Source organism: Pongo pygmaeus, chromosome 23 (genome assembly GCF_028885625.2).
Source record: "Pongo pygmaeus isolate AG05252 chromosome 23, NHGRI_mPonPyg2-v2.0_pri, whole genome shotgun sequence".
NCBI lineage: Eukaryota > Metazoa > Chordata > Mammalia > Primates > Hominidae > Pongo > Pongo pygmaeus.
The window spans coordinates 42,084,999-42,103,929 of NC_085931.1; the positions used below are offsets into that span (position 1 = coordinate 42,084,999).

Consider the following 18,931-nt stretch of genomic DNA (forward strand, 5'->3'; position numbering starts at 1 on the left):
TTGCCTCTTGAGTAGTTGGGACCACAGGCATGCGCCACTGCTCTTGGCTAATTTTTGTGTTTTTTTGTAGAGATGGGGTTTTGCCATGTTACCCAGGCTGGTCTCAAACTTCTGGGCTCAAGTGATTTGCCTGCCTCCACCTTCCAAAGTGCTGGGATTACTGGCTGAGCCACCACACCCGGCCTTCAAACCCTACTTCCCTACTCTGCATCTGCTGTAGATGACAGGAGTCCATCTCTTCATTTCATTGGTCGTTGGGAACAAAGCTCCCGAGTGTTGGATCCTTGTCTTCCAGCTGGCCTAAGGACATGCAAAGATTAGAAGCAGCACTTCTATGTTCATTGAGCCAGATTGTGTCTGCTTCTGTGGAAATGGCCTAGGGGACTCACTGGCCATTCTGTCCTGGGTCCAGTTGCCAGATTAATTCCTATGATAGTTTCTATAGCACCTGACTCTGATATTTGCTCTCTTAATTGCTCCTCAGAAGTGCCTGGTGATGTAACAGTGATGTGTTTTGGTTTTTTTTTTTGGTTTTTTTTTTTTTTTTTTGAGACAGAGTCTTGCTCAGTCGCCCAGGCTGGAGTGCAGTGGTGCAATCTCTGCTCACTGCAAGCTCCGCCTCCCGGGTTCATGCCATTCTCCTGCCTCAGCCTCCCGAGTTGCTGGGACTACAATTGCCTGCCACCAGGCCCGGCTAATTTTTTTTGTATTTTTAGTAGAGACAAGGTTTCACCATGTTAGCCAGGATGGTCTCGATCTCCTGACCTCGTGATCCACCCGCCTCGGCCTCCCAAAGTGCTGGGATTACAGGCATGAGCCACCACGTCTGGCCAGATGTGGTTTTTATTTTTTATTTATTTTATTTATTTATTGAGACAGAGTCTCACTCTGTCACCCAGGGTAGAGTATGGTAGCACAATCTCAGCTCACTGCAACCTCCACCTCCAGGGTTCAAGCGATTCCCATGTCTCAGCCTTCCAAGTAGCTGGGATTACAGACATGTGCCACCACGCCCAGCTAATTTGTATTTTTTAGTAGAGATAGGGTTTCACCATGTTGGCTAAGGTGGTCTCGAACTCCTGACCTCAGATGATCCACCCATTTTGTACTCCCAAAGTGCTGGGATTATAGGTGTGAGCCACCACGCCTGGCCAGGTTTTTATTTTTTAATATTTATTTATTTTTGAGACAAGGTCTTTGTATGCTGCCCAGGCTTGTCTCAAACTCTTGGCCTCAAGCAATCCTCCTGCCTCAGCCTCCTGAGTAGCTGGCATGTTCCACTGTGCCTGGCATGTGGGGGTTTTTAAAGATGGACAGGTCTCTGAATACAGGAGTAGATCCTGGGCAAAGCCCAAGGAAGTTTCTTGTTTTTTCTTAACACTATCATCTCTGCCAAGGCACTTCTTAGTGTGAGAAGCTTTTTGTTTTTTAATAGTTACATTCTGACTATAAATTCCTTGAGCAGAGGAACCAGGACCTTCTCTGATTTACTCACTTATTTATTTATTTATTTATTTATTTATTTATTCATTTATTTATTTATTTTTGAGACGGAGTTTTGCTCTTGTTGCCCAGGCTGGAGTGCAGTGGCGCCATATGGGCTCACTGCAACCTCCGCCTCCTTGGGTCAAGCGATTCTCCCACCTCAGCCTCCCTAGTAGCTGGGATTACAGGCACCCACCACCACGACCAGCTAATTTTTTTTTTTTTTTGGTATTTTTAGTAGAGACAGGGTTTCACTATGTTGGCCAGGCTGGTCTTGAACTCCTGACCTCAGGCGATCCACCCGCCTCGGCCTCCCAAAGTGCTGGGATTACAGGCGTGAGCTACTGCACCTGGCCCTCTGATTTATTTTTATCATGGGCCTGGTAGTTGTCATTCTCTAAGTGTTTGCCAAACAGCACTGGTAACAAATACAATGGGGGTGGCTCAAGGCACAAGACCAATTTGTAAAAGTCAATATTATAGACTTTCCAAAATGGTATCATTTTGGTTTTATCTTTAATCACAGTTGGTCCTAGTCAGGACTTCCTGTTGAAAGAAGTGAGAGGCTGGGCGTGGTGGTTTGTGCCTGTAATCCCAGCACTTTGGGAGGCCGAGGCAGGCAGATCACCTGAGGTCGGGAGTTTGAGACCAGCCTGACCAACATGGAGAAAACCCATCTCTACTAAAAATACAAAATTAGCTGGGTGTGGTGGTGCATGCCTGTAGTCCCAGCTACTCAGGAGGCTGAGGCAGGAGAATGTCTCGCACCTAGGAGGCGGAGGTTGCGGTGAGCCAAGATTGCGCCATTGCACTTCAGCCTGGGCAACAAGAACGAAATTCCATCTCAAAAAAAAGAAAGGAGAAGTGAGATCATTGTTTTGTCAAGTATATACCGGGTATTAAAATCTAAAAAGTTTTCTACTTAATTGGTTAGATCTTGTCAACCTTATTGTTTTTATACTCTACCTTCAGAATATTTTAGAGGTCTTTAGCTCAACCTCAGGTAAAATATGAATTAATGACATTTTATAGAATCTGAATTAATGAGATTGCACTGACTGTGTGAAAATAAAAGTGAAACCTGGCCAGGTGTGGTGGCTAATGCCTGTAATCCCAGCATTTTGGGAGGCTGAGGCGGGCAGATCACTTGAGGTCAGGAGTTTGAGACCAGCCTGGCCAACATGGCGAAACCCTGTCTCTACTAAAAATACAAATAAATTAACCAGGCATTGTGTTGCACACCTGCAATCATGAATTCAGAATATTAATCTTACTGCTTCCTCATTAATTTCTTTGTCTAATAGGGGCTAGGCACTGTTTCATACTTATTTAAAATAACAACAAGGCTGGGCGCGCTGGTTCATGCCTGTAATCCCAGCACTTTGGGAGGCTGAGGCAGGCAGATCACCTGAGGTCAGGAGTTCAAGACCAGCCTGGCCAACAAGGTGAAACTCCGTCTCTACTAAAAATACAAAAATTGGCTGGTCATGATGGTGCACACCTGTGGTCCCCGCTACTCAGGAGGCTGAGGCAGGAGAATCGCTTGAACCCAGGAAGCAGAGGTTGCAGTGAGCCAAGATCGTGCCACTACACTCCAGCCTGAGCAACAGAGTGAGACCCCCGTCTCAAAAAAAAAAAAAAAAAAGCAAAACCCTTATTTTTTAAACTTTTCTCATGACAAAGGAATGGCCGGAACAATTATTTCCCATTTGCAGGTAAGGACATTGGCATAGTGAGTGACAGACCTGAGCCTTAGGCTAAGTCCTCTGTCTCTAGATTATTTCTTTCACGGTGTTATACTAGAAATTCACAGCCCTTAACTGGTGTCTGTCCAGTCTGAAGAGCTTTTCTTTAAAACACTATTTTCCTCAGCTGTATTGGTTTGATTGAAATTAAATCCCCTTCATTCATTCACATACCTTAATCAAACATCTACTTCCTGTCAGGCACTGTGCTGTTGGCCCTAGGAGGTATCTCACTAGAGTGTGTAATAGTTCAGTGGATAACCAAACCTCTGTGTGAGTATGTTATCTTTAATAGGGAGAAATTTGAGAAAACTTGAAACTACTTCCGGTTGCAGATCTCTCAATTTTTTTTTCATTTGTGTAAGAGTTTTGGGTAATACTTAAAAAAAAAAAAATTGACTCTAAGTTATGTAACATTTCCAGTTCTGAACAGCATGTTTTGCTCTTATAGGATACTGATTTTCCACAACTCTAGTTGGCTATATTGAGTTGTACAGTTCTAATTGCTCCTGGGCATCAGATCTGTCAACTCATTCACACACACACACACACACACACGTATATATCAGGTGCTCCTGAGGCACCTAGCCCTGTGTTGAGTAAGGAACCTGGAAGTTGGGTCTCCGCTTGATGAGATGCACAAGAACAGATCACTGAGTTACCATTTGTTAAGGACGTTGGCTTGGGTTGGGAAGCTTTGCCTCTGACTAGGTCTGTGACCATGGGCAAGTTACCTAACTACTCTGAGCCTTTATTTAACATCCCAAGGGATGCTAATGGTGACAGTAGTGTTTACCTAAAGGCAGGCCATAAAGATTAAATGAGATAATTCATGTAGAGGGCTGAGCAGAGTGTTAGCTGATGTTACTTATAGTGATAAGAAATAGAGCAAGTGTCCCCTAATTTTAACACTTGGGGAAAATCTGATTTTCTCTGGGTCAAATTGTGTCTAATTTTAGATTTCCTCTCAATTCATAAACATACACAGTTCTGATGTCTCATCTACTCCACATTCAAGGAATGATGCTCATTGAGAAAGGAAAGTTGTGACTCATTTACTCAGCAAATTAACGAAGTACCTGCTGGTTGCATATCTCTATGAGGAATATACAATAACAGTTTACCTTCAGTGAACTCAGAGACCTTAAAAGGGAGGGGGATTAACATTTCATGAGTACTTAACTATGTGCCAGGCACTATGCTAGTCCCGTACTGTTTTATCTCTATTTCTTAGAACTGTCTTGTGAGGAAGGTATTAGCCTCATTTTAGCAAATGAGAAAAACAAACGCTCAGAGAGAAAATAACTTGTCTGAAGTCACAGAATAAGTTGCAGAGCTGAGATTTGAACTCAGCCATCACATTCCTCTGTGCCGTGCTAGTTTTCAAGGAAAAAAGTTAAGGAACATTTTATGACAAAAGGCAACTTCTTAGATGACACTTAAAAGTTTGTGCCAGTGGTAGTACAAATCCCATTTCACTCTTTAAAAAAAATTTTTTTTTTTTTAATTTAAGAAACAGAGTTTCCTTCTGTCTCCAAGGTTGGAGTGCAGTGGCGTCATCATCGCTCACTGCAGCCTTGAGCTCCTGGGCTCAAGTGATCATCCTGCCTCAGCCTCCCAAGGAGCTAGAACTATGGGCACACGCCACCATGCCTGGCTAATTTTAAATTTTTTTGGTGATGGGGTCTCACTATATTGTTCAGGCTAGTTTTGAACTCTTGGCCTTAACTGATCCTCCTGCCTCGGCCTCCCAAAGTGCTAGGATTACAGGAGTGAGCCACCATTCTTGTCCTCCATTTTGTACTTTTTAAAAAATGAAACCTGGTAATTTTTCAAAAATAATTGAAGCTTAAAACCCAACAAATGAACAAAACATTCTTTGTATTTAAAAATAATGGAAGAGGCTGGGTGTGGTGGCTCATGCCTGTAATCCCAGCACTTTGGGAGGCCGAGGTGGGCGGATCACCTGAGGTCAGGAGTTCGAGACCAGCCTGACCAACATGGTGAAACTGCCTCTACGAAAAATACCAAAAAAATTAGTTGGGTGTGGTGGCGGGTGCCTGTAATCCTAGCTACTTGGGAGGCTGAGGCGGGAGGATCGCATGAACCCAGGAGGCAGAGGTTGTGGTGAGCTGAGATTGTGCCATTGCACTTCAGTTCGGCAACAGAGCGAGACTCCGTCTCAAATTAAAAAAAAAAAAAAAGTAGTGGACGAAAATGTGAAAAAATAGGAACAGCTGACTCTAGAATCCCCACTCAAATATGTGTTATCTCTGGGCATGGTGGCTGATTGCCTGTAATCTCAGCAATTTAGGAGGTCAAGGCTGAGGCAGGTGGATTGCTTGAGCCCAGGAGTTCGAGACCAGCCTGGGCAGCATGGCGAAACCCCATCTCTACAAACAAACAAAAAAAAGCTAGCTGGATGTGGTGGCACACAGCTGTAATCCCAGCTACTCGGGAGGCTAAGGTGGGAGGATCATTTGAGCTTGGGAGGTGGAGGCTGCAGTGAGCTAAGATTACACCATTGCACTCCAGCCTGGGTGCCTGAGCGAGATTCTGTCTCAAAATATATTTATGTATGTGTTTGTGTGTGTGTATGTTTGGAAATTGTCCTATCTCTAAGGCCTAGCACAGTGTGTGGAATGTAATGAATCTTACTAGCAAATTAGTGAATTTAAACTATCTTTCCAGACTGCCAAAATTATATTTCTCATTTCACTTAACATATATTCTCCAGGCCAGGCGCAGTGGCTCACGCCTGTAATCCCAGCACTTTGGGAGGCTGAGCTGGGTGGATCACCTGAGGTCAGAAGTTTGAGACCAGTGTGACCAACATGGTGAAACCCCGTCTCTACTAAAAATACAAAAATTAGCCAGGCGTGGTGGTGGGTCCAGCTACTCAGGAGGCTGAGGCAGGAGAATTGCTTCAACCCGGGAGGTGGAGGTTGCAGTGAGCCGAGATCACGCCATTGCACTCCATCCTGGGCAACAAGAGTGAAACTCTGTCTCAAAAAAAAAAAAGCCATATATTATCTTTTGGAAAACATACATGTCATTGTCAAGGACTTAGGGAAACAAATGTCTTATGTATTTCTCATAGGAATATAAATTGGCACATCTTCCCTGGGGGTATTCGGCACTATCTCAAAGTTACAAATATAAATACTTTGACCTTGCAGTTCTACTTCTAGGATTTATACTAGTGATATAGTCAAGCAGTCTTGAAGGTAGAAAACAGGGCTATTGGGTTCCAGGGATAGGGAGAGACTTTTCAGCCTATATCCTTTTGTTGTACCTATTGAATTTTGAGCCATGTAAACGTGTTACTTATTTAAAAAATAAATTCATAAAATTAAAATTGTTAAAATTTCTGAGATGATTATTATTCTAAGGACCATTCACACCTCAGTTGTGAATGTACTTAATTCAGATTGCTTTCCTTTTTTGTCCTCTACTGAGATCTGAAGGTATTGGACCTTTCACATCTTTTATTTTGTAATTTGAGATGAGAGCTCTCTGTGTTGACCAGGCTGGTCTCGAACTCCTGGCCTCAACCAATCCTCCCATCTTGGCCTCCCAAAGTGCTAGGATTACAGGCGTGAGCCACCATGCTTGGCCTATATTTTCCTGAGTATTAACAGAATACTCACTATGGAAAAGGTGGCAAGTACATGTAAGTATTTTTTAAAGCTTAAGAAATTTGTCCATAAGTCCACTGTCCGGAGACTATTACAGTTAATATTTTTGACCTCTTTTTTTGGTATCTTTTTAACCTGCTGATAACAAATAAATTCAATTTTTTTTTTTTTTTGAGGCAGAATCTCGCTCTGTCGCCCAGGCTGGAGTGCAGTGGGCTCTCTGCAACCTTTCCCTCCCTCCCTCCCAGGTTCAAGCAATTCTCCTGTGTCAGACTCCCAGCTGCTCCAAATCCTGGGCTCAAGCAATCTTCCTGCCTCAGCCTCCCAAAGTGCTGGGAATGCAGGTATGACCCACTGCACGTGGCCACATATATATTCAATTTTGTATACAATTTTACATCCTGCTTTTTTCTTTCTTTTTTTTTTTTTTTTTTTTTTAGATGGAGTCTTGCTCTGTCACCCAGGCTGGAGTGTAGTGGTGCGATCTCAGCTCACTCTAAGCTCCGCCTCCCGGGTTCACACCATTCTCCTGCCTCAGCCTCCCGAGTTGCTGGGACTACAGGTGCCTGCCACCACACCCGGCTAATTTTTTGTATTTTTAGTAGAGATGGGGTTTCACCGTGTTAGCCAGGATGGTCTCGATCTCCTGACCTCGTGATCCACCTGCCTCAGCCTCCCAAACTGCTGGGATTACAGGCGTGAGCCACCACATCCAGCCCATCCTGTTTTTTTCACTTAATATTATGTCATGTAATTGAAATTCCTATGTAAGCAAAATCTCTGTGGAAGCATTATTTTTAGTGGCTATGTAATCTATTATGTGGACGTACCAGTTTATTTAACCAGGTAATGGGAGCTAGTTGGGGAGAAAAAGAGATGTTAAAATCATGGAGCCCTTTGGAAGGTTAGGCAGATCTGGGTTAGGTACCCTATAGGGTATGTGAGCCAGGCAGGCCAAGGCTGAAGGGCACTAAGAGTCAAGGGCTTTTCTTCTTCCCTTAGTCCCAGCCCTTGCTGCCTTACCATGAATTATGCACTTGTTCCTTGTGCCGTGTCTACATCCTCCCCAGCATTCTCTGTCTTCAGGTACTATGTACACACTTCTGTCAGTTCCCAGTACACTGGGTTGCCTTGTTGGTTCACTTGTCTGTGTCTCCCTTTAGACTGAAAAAAATGTTTTATTTCTGTATCTTGAATGCCTGGCAAATAATAGGATCTTTAATGAATCTTTGAAGATTCATTCCTATCTACTAAGTAGATAGGAAGATTAGAGGGAACCAGAGAAAAGGACCAGTGCAGCCCCAATGAAAAGAAGCCAGTCCTTTCAGCCTTCTCTGTTCTTCTGATCCTATATTTGAGGGCCAAATCTCCATGGGCTAGCCTAGGGACCTAAACACCACTTAGACTTTAAAATTTCAAAGCTGGTTTCTGTGTGTTCCAAGTTCCAATAAACTTATTCAGAGTTCTTCCCATTCCATCCTTCTATGAGTATGATGTAGACATTCTTGGAATGCAGGTCCCATTTCTGCCTACGTGTGGTGCAGCAGCAATCTAATGAGCAGCGTAGACAGGCTCAGGCATGCCAGGGTTCCTGACAGAAGGCTTCCGTGTGAATAAGCATGTGCTCACAGAAATGAGACCTCTGCTGGGATCGTGCCTGTTATTTATCACCCAAATTCATAATCTTCATATCTAAGATTAACATTTCTAGGTGTCTCACTACACCCTGGTCTAGAAATTCTTGGAGTTAAAGGGACAGAAAAGGCAGATTATGAATTCCTACAGTTCTCTAGAACTTGATAATTGAATTTAAGAATGCTACAGAGAGATTTCCTCATGAGATCAAGTTCCCTGGTGGTTCCTGCAGGGATATTCAACTCTCGTGTTCTCTTTCTTGCTCAATTCCTATGAGGTGGGCCAGACCAAGTGGACCAAAGGCCAGCTCTGGGAAGGTAATATATTGAAGATACTGGGTCAGTCAATTCAGCCGCCAGGCTTTGTGTCCCTACAGGATCATTAAGTATTGCAAATCTGCGTTAGTCCCAGCACCACATGTGTTGCCCTGCACATCTCAAAGTTAGGACTGTTTTTCAAAACTAGGTGTGAACTTATTTCTTAAAATGATCAGCTGTGTTCCAGTGGACCAAATGCTGATTGATCTGAATTCAGCAGATTTGTCCGTTACCCCCCAAGTTTATCTGACCGCTCTGTAGTCCCTGTGGATTGTAGCTGGATAGGCCCTGAGGTTTCTGTCCTTCTAGAATACTGTATTTTGTTGGTATTGCTTTGTGCTATTGATAGAGCTGTACCCTCTTCTAGAGCTGGGTTTCCAAAACTCTGTTAATTAGAGAATCATCTAGGGTAGAAAGTGAGAGCTACATTAAAAGCATACAGATTCTTAGGCCTGATCTAGGTCCAGATCCTATTTAAATCTCTGAAGGGATCTGGGAACCAGATCTTTCGTGGGGTGAGAGGATGCTTTGTTTAAGAAAAACAAGCAAAAACAACAACGAAAGGAAAAACAGGTGAGTTTGATGGAGCCCCTTGTTTAGAATTCTTAAAATTAATCTATGTGCCTTCAGCTCCTGTACTAGACTCCAAGACCTCAACTTGGTCTTGTTCCTCTTTGTAACTCCTCCACAGTTGGTAGCACCAGACCTCAAATGTAGTTGGCATTGGAAAACTGTTGGTTGGTTGAATGAATAAATGGATGAGTGATTAATTTACTCTGTACTCATTTCAAACAGCACAAAAGTTACAACATTGCACAAAAAATGTGAGGGAAGACAAAGACCAGGTATTTAATTTTGTAAAGCAGCATGTTAATAGAAAAACATAAGTATGAAGAGAGTGCTGATACTGTGTTAGGATGTCTGAATTTGGCATTGCATGGTGTCCTGGCCTTAGGCAGTCCTCTAATGTCCCTGGCCCAGTGTCCTCATCTGTAAAATGGCATGAGGATAAAACGCAGCGATAGATGTGAAATGCTTTGAAAACTAGAGAGTGGATTCTGGTCAGGAGAAAAGAATATTCAGGGTAGGGACAGGGGCACAGAACTAGCCACCACCAGGTTGCTCTGTGGTCAGGTCAAAGTCTGTAGCTTCTACAGGGACCATGAGAAATTTTAGCAGGATGGCCATATAGGTATGCTCAGGACCTGATTCTCTTTCTGCCTAGTTCCTGAGCCAATCAGGAACCTCTATGTTTTGGGCCACTGTCCCAGTCCTGGTAGGCCCATATGGTTCTGTAGGTGCTCAGTAGACAATCTGCAGGGGAAGCTGCTCATTTCTGCCATGCCACCTTGGTGTGCTGAGATTCCTGTGCATAGGGGTAGGAGAAAGTGAGGAGAGGTGGCTCCAGGGATGAGTATGCAGCTGTGGGGCCCAGAATATATTACAAAGAAAAGTTGGTGACCAGCCAGCTGGGAGTTGACCAAAGTCAGTCATGCGTGCCCATCCTCACTCAGCAAATATTTGAGTGCCTGCTAGGATGAGGCTCTAGATCCTGGGTGGGGACCACGTGGTGTCTACTAAGAATTACAAGGAGAGTGATATGGCCTGCCTACAGTTGGGACATGCAGGCCTGTCTCAGTGCCTGGCCTGGCACAAGGCTGCCACTCCCTGTAAACTCTGAGCTGACCTGTTACTGTCCCTTAACCATTCCTACTTCAACACCTACCTTGATCCTTGTTGTCCCCTTATGCCTGTGTGTATGAGTATGGGCCATGCACAGCTTTGTTGGGTCCAGGAATTGGGGTAGCAGTGGACCAGGTTACATGGTATGAAATGTGTGCGTCCCCAACAGCAACAGCCCTGTCCTGCCTTGGTGGGCCCTCCAGGTCACTGTGTTATTTCATAGGGCCACCTCAGTAGCCATGTAGGAGGCATGATACTCTCGCTTTTCAGGTGAGAAAAGAGATTCAAATCATCAAGGGATCTACCGTGGCCATATGGACAGTCAGTGATGGAACCAGGACTTGAACTCAGAACTTTCAGGATTGGGGAAAACCAGAACATGGGGTAGAAACCAGAACATGGGGGGGTGGAAAATTTTATGTATTATTATTCTTTTGACTGATTTCAAAAGTAATACATGTAAAGGCCGGGTGCAGTGGCTCACACGTGTAATCCCAGCACTTTGGAAGGCTGAGGTAGGGGGATCACCTGAGGTCAAGAGTTCAAGACCAGCCTGGCCAACATGGCGAAACCCTGTCTCTACTAAAAATACAAAAATTAGCTGGGCATGGTGGTGGGCACCTATAAGCCCAGCTACTCAGGAAGCTGAGGCAGGGAGAATTGCTTGAACCCGGGAGGTGGAGGTTGCAGTGAGCCGAGATCACGCCACTGCACTCCAGCTTGGGTGACAGAATGAGACTCGTCTCAAAAAAAAAGAAGAAAAAAAGTAATACAGTTGAGTATGTTCTTCCACATTGTTAAAGACTTTTTTTTTTTTTTAATACAATCAGGGTCTCGCTCTAATTGCCCAGGCTGGAGTGCAGTGGTACATTCATAGCTCTCTGCAGCCTCAAACTCCTGAGCGTAAGTGATCCTCCTACCTTGGCCTCCCAAAGTACTAGGGTTACAGGCATGAGCCACCATGCCTGGCCTAAAGCCATTTTCTAATACCTATATTCATTATTGTAACATATATAATATACTTCACATTTTATGATTTCCTTTTTAAAAATGTTCTGGTGAAAGTAATACTTGTTTGTTATAAAACATTGAAACAGGGTAATGTCTCCTAGCCCTTATAATCCCAGAAATAACTGTTGGTGGTTTAATGTGTATTTTCTAGGCATTTTCTCTGTGTGTGTGTGTGTGTGTGTGTGTCTGTCTGCCTGTCTGTCTGTGTATGGATCCACACACAAACATACTCATATACATACTTAGTTTTTACCCAAATAAGTTTATATACATACTCTTCTACAACTTAATCTTTTTAAAAAATACCTTTTATTGGGGCTAGGCATGGTGGCTCATTGGGAGGCTGAGGCAGGAGAATTGCTTGAGCCCAGGAGTTTGAGACTACCCTGGGCAACATAGACCTTGTTTCTACAAAATAATTTAAAAATTAGCTGAGCATGGTGGTATGCACCTGTAGTCCTAGCTACTTGGGAGGCTGAGGCAGGGGATTGCTTGAGCCCAGGAGGTTGAGGCTGCAGTGAGCTGTGATTGCACCACTGCACTCCAGCCTGGGCAACAGAGCAAGACCATCTCAAAAAAAGAAAAGAAAATACCTTTTGTTGTAATTTTCAAACACACACACAGACAATTATTACAGTGAACCTCTATTCATCACCCAGCTTCAGCAACCAACTTCCTTGTTCTTGTTTCATCTTTTCTCTCCATTTTTATTTTTCCCCCTGGAGTATTTTAAAGCAAATCCCAAACATTGTATTCCTTCAAAAATATGTGTCTCTACATGCACACGTATGTTTATTGCGGCACTACTCACAATAGCAAAGACTTGGAACCAACCCAAATGTCCAACAATGGTAGACTGGATTAAGAAAATGTGGCACATACACACCATGGAATACTATGCAGCCATAAAAAATGATGAGTTCATGTCCTTTGTAGGGACATGGATGAAGCTGGAAACCATCATTCTCAGCAAACTATCGCAAGGACAAAAAACCAAACACCGCATGTTCTCACTCATAGGTGGGAATTGAACAGTGAGAACACTTGGACACAGGAAGGGGAACATCACACACCTGGGCCTGTTGTGGGGTGGGGGGAGGGGGGAGGGATAGCATTAGGAGGTATACCTAATGTAAATGATGAATTAATGGGTGCAGCACACCAACATAGCACATGTATACATATGTAACAAACCTGCACGTTGTGCACATGTACCCTAGAACTTAAAGTATAATAAAAAAATATATATATTAAAAAAAATGTGTCTCTAGCAGATCAGGTTTTGTTTAAAAAAAAAAACGCAATATCATTATCATACCCAACAAAATTAACAGTAATTCCTTTTTTTTTTTTTTTTTTTTTTTTGAGACAGGGTTTCACTCTGTCACCCAGGCTGGAGTGCAGCAGCACAATCACGGCTCACTGCAGCCTCTACCTCCCAGGCCCAAGTGATGATCCCCTCACCTCAGCCTCCTGACTATCTGGGGCTACAGGTGTGCACCACCGCACCCAGCTAATTTTTTATTTTTATTTATTTATTTTTTTTGAGACAGAATCACTATGTCACTCAGGCTGGAATGCAGTGGTATAATGTTGGCTCACTGCAACTTAACGCCTCGCAAGCTTAAGCGATTCTCCTGCCTCAGCCTCTGGAGTAGCTGGGACCATAGACATGCACCACCACAACCAGCTAATTTTTGTTTTTTTGTTTTTTTGTTTTTTTTTGGTAGAGATAGGGTTTCACCATGTTGCCCAGGCTGGTCTCCAACTCCTGAGCTCAAGCGATCCACCCACCTTGGCCTCCCAAAGTGCTGGAATTATAGACATGAGCCACCATGCCCAGCCAACAATAATTCCTTCATATCGAGTAATACCTAGGCTAAACAGTTTTTGTCAGTCATGTCACAAGTGTCTTTGTACAGTTGGTTTGTTTGAATCTTGTTCCAGTAAGACCCACATACTACAAGTGGTTGGAATATCTCGTGTCTCAATCTATAACCCCAATCCTGTCCATGCTATTTATTTTTTGTAGAACTTTATTGTTTGTCCTGTAGAAAGTCCCACATTCTGGATTTGGCTGATTACATCTTCATGGAGTCGTTTAATACTTGCACCTATCCTCCATATTTTCTGTAAATGGGTAATTTATTTTATTTATTATCATTATTATTATTATTATTATTACTATTATTTTTGAGATGGAGTCTCTCTCTGTCACCCAAGTTGGAGTGGGATGACACAATCTCAGTTCACTGCAGCCTCCGCCTCCCGGGTTCAAGTGATTCTCATGCCTTAGCTTCTCAAGTAGCTGGGATTACAGACGTGCGCCACCATGCCCAGCTAATTTTTGTGTTTTTAGTAGAGACAGGGTTTCACCATGTTGGCCAGGCTTGTCTTGAACTCCTGACCTCAGGTATCCACCTGCCTCGGCCTCCCAAAGTGCTGGGATTACAGGCGTGAGCCACCATGCCCAGCTAGTAATTCATTTTAGATGCTTGATTAGTGTCTGAGTTTTAACATAAACATGCTTCATTGGTGGTGCTGTGTACTTCTGTTGCATCACATCAGGAGGCTGATGTGACTGATCTGACTTTATGGTTGTCTTTCCAAAATCTATATGCATAATTTTTAATTTTTTAAGATTTTTTTTTTTTTTTAAAGAAACACACATAGGTTGGGTACTTAGGATTGTTGAGCTGGAATAATGAGGAAAGACAGTAATGTGGCCCTCAAAAGTGGGTTGTATCCTAAGATGAAGAGAGCACGTGTAATATGGAGAGGAGGAAGGTCAGAGAGAAGGTCTTGGAGCCGAGGCCAGCGCACGGCACTGGTGCCGCCAGCATCCAGCTACCCTTCTGGGACATTATGTAAAATGATGTAACTGAGTGAAAAAGTGGTGAGCTGGCCTCCTCTCTCTGCTCAAGTCACTGAGCTGGTATCGTGGTGAGGGATGCTCATGAGGCCGGAGCTCTGAGTCCACCGTGTGAAGGCAGGAAGCTTTCTGGGTCTGAGAAGGCTGTAACTTTTTGGTCCTTGTCTTCTCATACTCTGGAAGCTGACAACAGGGCGACCTTCTGGTGTTCCAGTGGTAAGTCCTAAACTTGTGAAGGAAGGGGCCGCTTGTTTTGGAGGTAACAATAGGTTAAGATGACCTGGAGAGGCACAGTCTTAAGAGTTGGAGGGGGCCACCCAGGACACCAGGGAGTCCAGTGCCTCATTTTACAGATGAGAAAACTATGATCAGTAGAGGGAAAGGGAGGTTCCCAGAACCACCTAGCAAGCTAGAGGCTGAGTCCAGCATCCAGGCCTCCACTTCTCTGACTGTGGTAGCCAGCCAACATTTCCTACTTGGAATTTCTGAGGTGATGAGGCCAGATAAGGCTCCTGACAGATTCTTAATGCGCATCCAGAATTCCTGAGTATCCCTTGGTGTTGGTTTTATCCTCTTTCTTGTTCAACTCCTGGCTGGGTTCTTTGACTTGGAGGTGGTAGTCAACAGTGGTCTGTTTATACTAGCATTTAGTGGCCAGTTTAGTATGTAGTGGCACGGTGCAGACAGGGTGTCCATGAGTCCCAGTCTCAGCCCCACATTAGTCAGCTAGCTGAGGTAACTGCAGTTTCCTAAAGAAATGGGACCAGATCAAGATTGTCCAAAACATAGTATGAGTGTGCCAGGTGATGTCAGGTGGTATGAGGGTAAACTTTTCATTTGTTACTTTTATATTAACCTTTTTACTTATGGTAAGTATTACTGGTTTTCCATTTATTACAGTGACATAAACCTCTTTAAATGTACTGAAGCTAAAAAGTTGATATATTTAGATAAAATAAGGTGAATAGTATTCCAATGTGGCAGAAGGAGGATTGAAAAAGATTGCAATATGGAAGACCTTGGACCAGATGATCTTTCTGGTCCTTGTTAGCTTCCTAACCTTTCATAATTACAGGAATTTCTTAATATTCTGGCATATGGGCTGGGCATAGTGGCTCACACCTGCAATCCCAGCACTTTGGGAAACTGAGGCAGGTGGATCACCCGAGGTCAGGAGTTCAAGACCAGGCTGGCCAACATGGTGAAACCCCATCTCTACTAAAAATACAAAAATTAGCCAGGTGTGGTGGCAGGCACCTGTAATCCCAGCTACTCAGGAGGCTGAGGCAGGAGAATCACTTGAACCCGGGAGGCAGAGGTTGCAGTGAGCCAAGATTGTGCCACTGCACTCCAGCCTGGGCGACAGAGTGAAACTCCGTCTCTTAAAAAAAAAAAAAAAAATTCTGGCATATGACAATCACAACCTTCCTGCCTCAGCAGATTCACCTGCCAATATAGAGGCTGGACAGCCTGAACATTCCATTTAATTTAGCATGTATTTGTCACCTGGGTTGATTATCATGGGGGAATCTAAATACGAGTGAGACAAGGTCCTGGTTCCTGTGGAGAACCATCTGGAGGCTGCTCTGTATTTGGTGGAGTTTGTGTATCTGTGTGATATATTCTGGACCATGTTCATGAGAAGTTTCTGGGTCACTGCTCTCTGGGTAGTGCCCTACAACTCTTGTCTTCTGTAGCGCTTTGGGAAGTCTGCTCAGAGATTCAGTCATAATCAGCTCTGTAGCTGAGAGAAGACAGGAATGTTGGCATGGAAGCTGGGGGGAGAGGGCGGCAGAAATGGGCAATCAAGAGTTCTCTGCCTTTTAGGATTTCCCTGGGGAGAGTCTTCACTCAGAGCTTCGCTGACAGCCAAGGATGGCGAGCAAGGGGCCCTCGGCCTCTTCATCTCCTGAGAACTCCAGTGCAGGGGGGCCCAGTGGGAGCAGCAATGGCGCTGGTGAGAGCGGAGGGCAGGACAGCACTTTCGAGTGCAACATCTGCTTGGACACAGCCAAGGATGCCGTCATCAGCCTGTGTGGCCACCTCTTCTGGTCAGTACCCCTGCTCCCACCCCAGAGAGCACATTGCCAAGTTTGGAAAGCCTGTGGCCCTGGGCAGTTTGGAGCAGAATGCTTCCTGCTCACTTTGGGAATACACTCAGGCTCAAGGGACAAGAGACCTGAGTTCCCATCCCAACTCTGCTACCAATGAGCTGGATGACCTTGGGCAAATCCTGTCTCCACTCTGAGCTCCTTCTCCCCATCTCTAAAGTAATAATACTTACCATTTAGTGAGCACTTACTACCTGCTACTTGCTTTGCTGAGCCTAGAGGCAGTATAGCATAATGGTTATAAGCAAGGACTGTGGAACTGAGCTTCCTCCTTCTGAAGCTTGACTCTGCCACCTTCCTGTTTGACCTTGGACAAGGTGCTTACACACATTCTGCCTCATTTTACAGGGTCGTTTGCAAGCATTAAATGACTCAAAATGTGTAAAAGTCTTAGAAGAGCACATAGCTTGCAGTAAATACTATGTGTCAGCTATGACTATAATTGTTACTATATTTTATGTTTATATATAGATAGATACACTCATCAAAATGAAGTGTCAAGGTTGGTGTCTGTTCCAGCCTTGATGGTTACAGGAGCCCTTTCTGGCTCTGAGAACCTAGGTGCTAGGTGAAGGTTGGATTTTGTTTGTGTGTGTGTGTGTGTGTGTGTGTGTGTGTGTGTTTTGTCTTGAGATTTTGAGCTGAACCTTGAAAGGTCGATCAAAAAATGCTAGGTAAAGGCGAAGGGTGTGTGTGTCACCCCAAGGCAGGGAGTTTCTAGGGACAGGCACATGCACTGTTGGACTCATCTGAGACCATTGAGGCTACTGTATACATCTCACAGCACTGTGGATGAGGGTCTGGGAGTGTTAGGAAAAATAATGGTTACAGGAGTGTTGAGCCAGATTATCAAACCCAGATTCGACTAAAGGGACATAGAGGTAATGAATATTTTTGAGCAGAGAAATCGTGTGAAGAAAAGGCCGTTTAAACAATATTTAAGGGATTTTAAGTTGGCAACAGCGTAAAACATCAATTTATTGGTGAATAAATAGAATGGAGCAGAGATTTTTGTTCTTGAGGCTCTTGCCCTAATTACCATTTTGTGTAAAAGCTGTTGTGATCCACATTCTCCTAGAAATTCAGATACTTCAGGGTATCGTAAAACTAGGACTTGAAATGATTGACAAAATTAAGAATTAAAAGACAGGATACCCCTGATTTGATTATGTGAATGTATCAAATTATCACATATAACATAAAAAATATGTACAGCTATTATGGCTGGGCTCAGTGGCTCACACCTGTAATCCTAACACTTTGAGAGGCCATGGTGGGAGGATCACTTGAGCCCAGGAGTGCAAGATGAGTCTGGGCAACATAGTGAGGCCCCACTATGTTTAAAACTAGTCAGGCATGGTGGCGGTGCCTGTAGTCCTAGCTACTCAGGAGACTGAGGTGGGAGGAAGGCTTGAGCCCAGGAATTCGAGGCTACAGTGAGCTATGATTGTATCACTGCACTCCAGTCTAGGCGACAGAGAGAGACCCTGTTTCTTAAAAATATATATATATTCTGGGCCGGGCGCAGTGGCTCACACCTGTAATCCCAGCACTTTGGGAGGCCAAGGTGGGCGGATCACAAGGTCAGGAGATCGAGACCATCCTGGCTAACTCGGTGAAACCTGTGTCTACTAAAAAACAAACAAAAAAATTAGCCGGGTGTGGCGGCATGCACCTGTAGTCCCAGCTGCTGGGGAGGCTGAGGCAGGAGAATGGCGTGAACGCGGGAGGCGGAGCTTGCAGTGAGCTGAGATCGCGCCACTGCACTCCAGCCTGGGTGACAGAGCAAGACTCCATCTCAAAAAAAAAAAAAATTATATATATATATGTGTGTGTGTGTATATATATATGTGTATATATATATATGTGTGTGTGTGTGTGTGTGTGTATATATATGTATATATATATTCTGGCTGGGCGCAGTGGCTCATGCTTGTAATCCCAGCACTTTGGGAGGCTGAGGCGGGCAGATCACTTGAGGCCAAGAGTTCAAGACCAACCTGGCCAACATGGTGAAACCCCATCTCTACTAAAAATACAAAAATTAGCTGGGTGTGGTGGCATGCACCTATAATCCCAGCTATTCGGGAGGCTGAGGCAGGAGAATATCTTGAACCTAGGAAGCGGTGATTGCAGTGAGCTGAGATCGTGCCACTGCACTCCAGCCTGGGCAACAGTGCAAGACTCCATCTCAAAAAAAATATATATGTGTGTGTGTGTGTGTGTGTGTATTTATTAAATTTTATAATTATAAATTTTAAGATTATAAATTAAAATTCTAATTATGTATTTTATATATATATTAACTATATATATATTTAAATGTACAGCTATTGTATATCTTTTGTGTGTGTGTGTGTGTGTGTGTGTGTGTGTGTGTGTGTGTGTGTGTGTGTGTGGAGACAGCCTTGCTCTGTTGCCCAGGCTGGAGTGC

At 44.0% G+C, this 18,931-nt stretch overlaps 1 protein-coding gene across 3 annotated transcripts in view; it reads left to right on the forward strand.

The window, feature by feature from the left end:
- RNF185 (ring finger protein 185) overlaps positions 1-18,931 on the forward strand; it is a 46,011-nt gene that overhangs the window by 9,438 nt on the left and 17,642 nt on the right. For 2 of the 3 annotated variants that reach the window (XM_054470376.2, XM_063663160.1), the window contains one exon: positions 16,214-16,437. In XM_054470376.2, coding sequence (XP_054326351.1) covers positions 16,262-16,437 — 176 coding nt within the window. In that variant the 5' untranslated portion in view covers positions 16,214-16,261. Of the gene's footprint in view, positions 1-7,116; positions 7,213-16,213; positions 16,438-18,931 lie in introns of all 3 variants that reach the window. The other variant, XM_054470374.2, reaches the window with a different exon arrangement.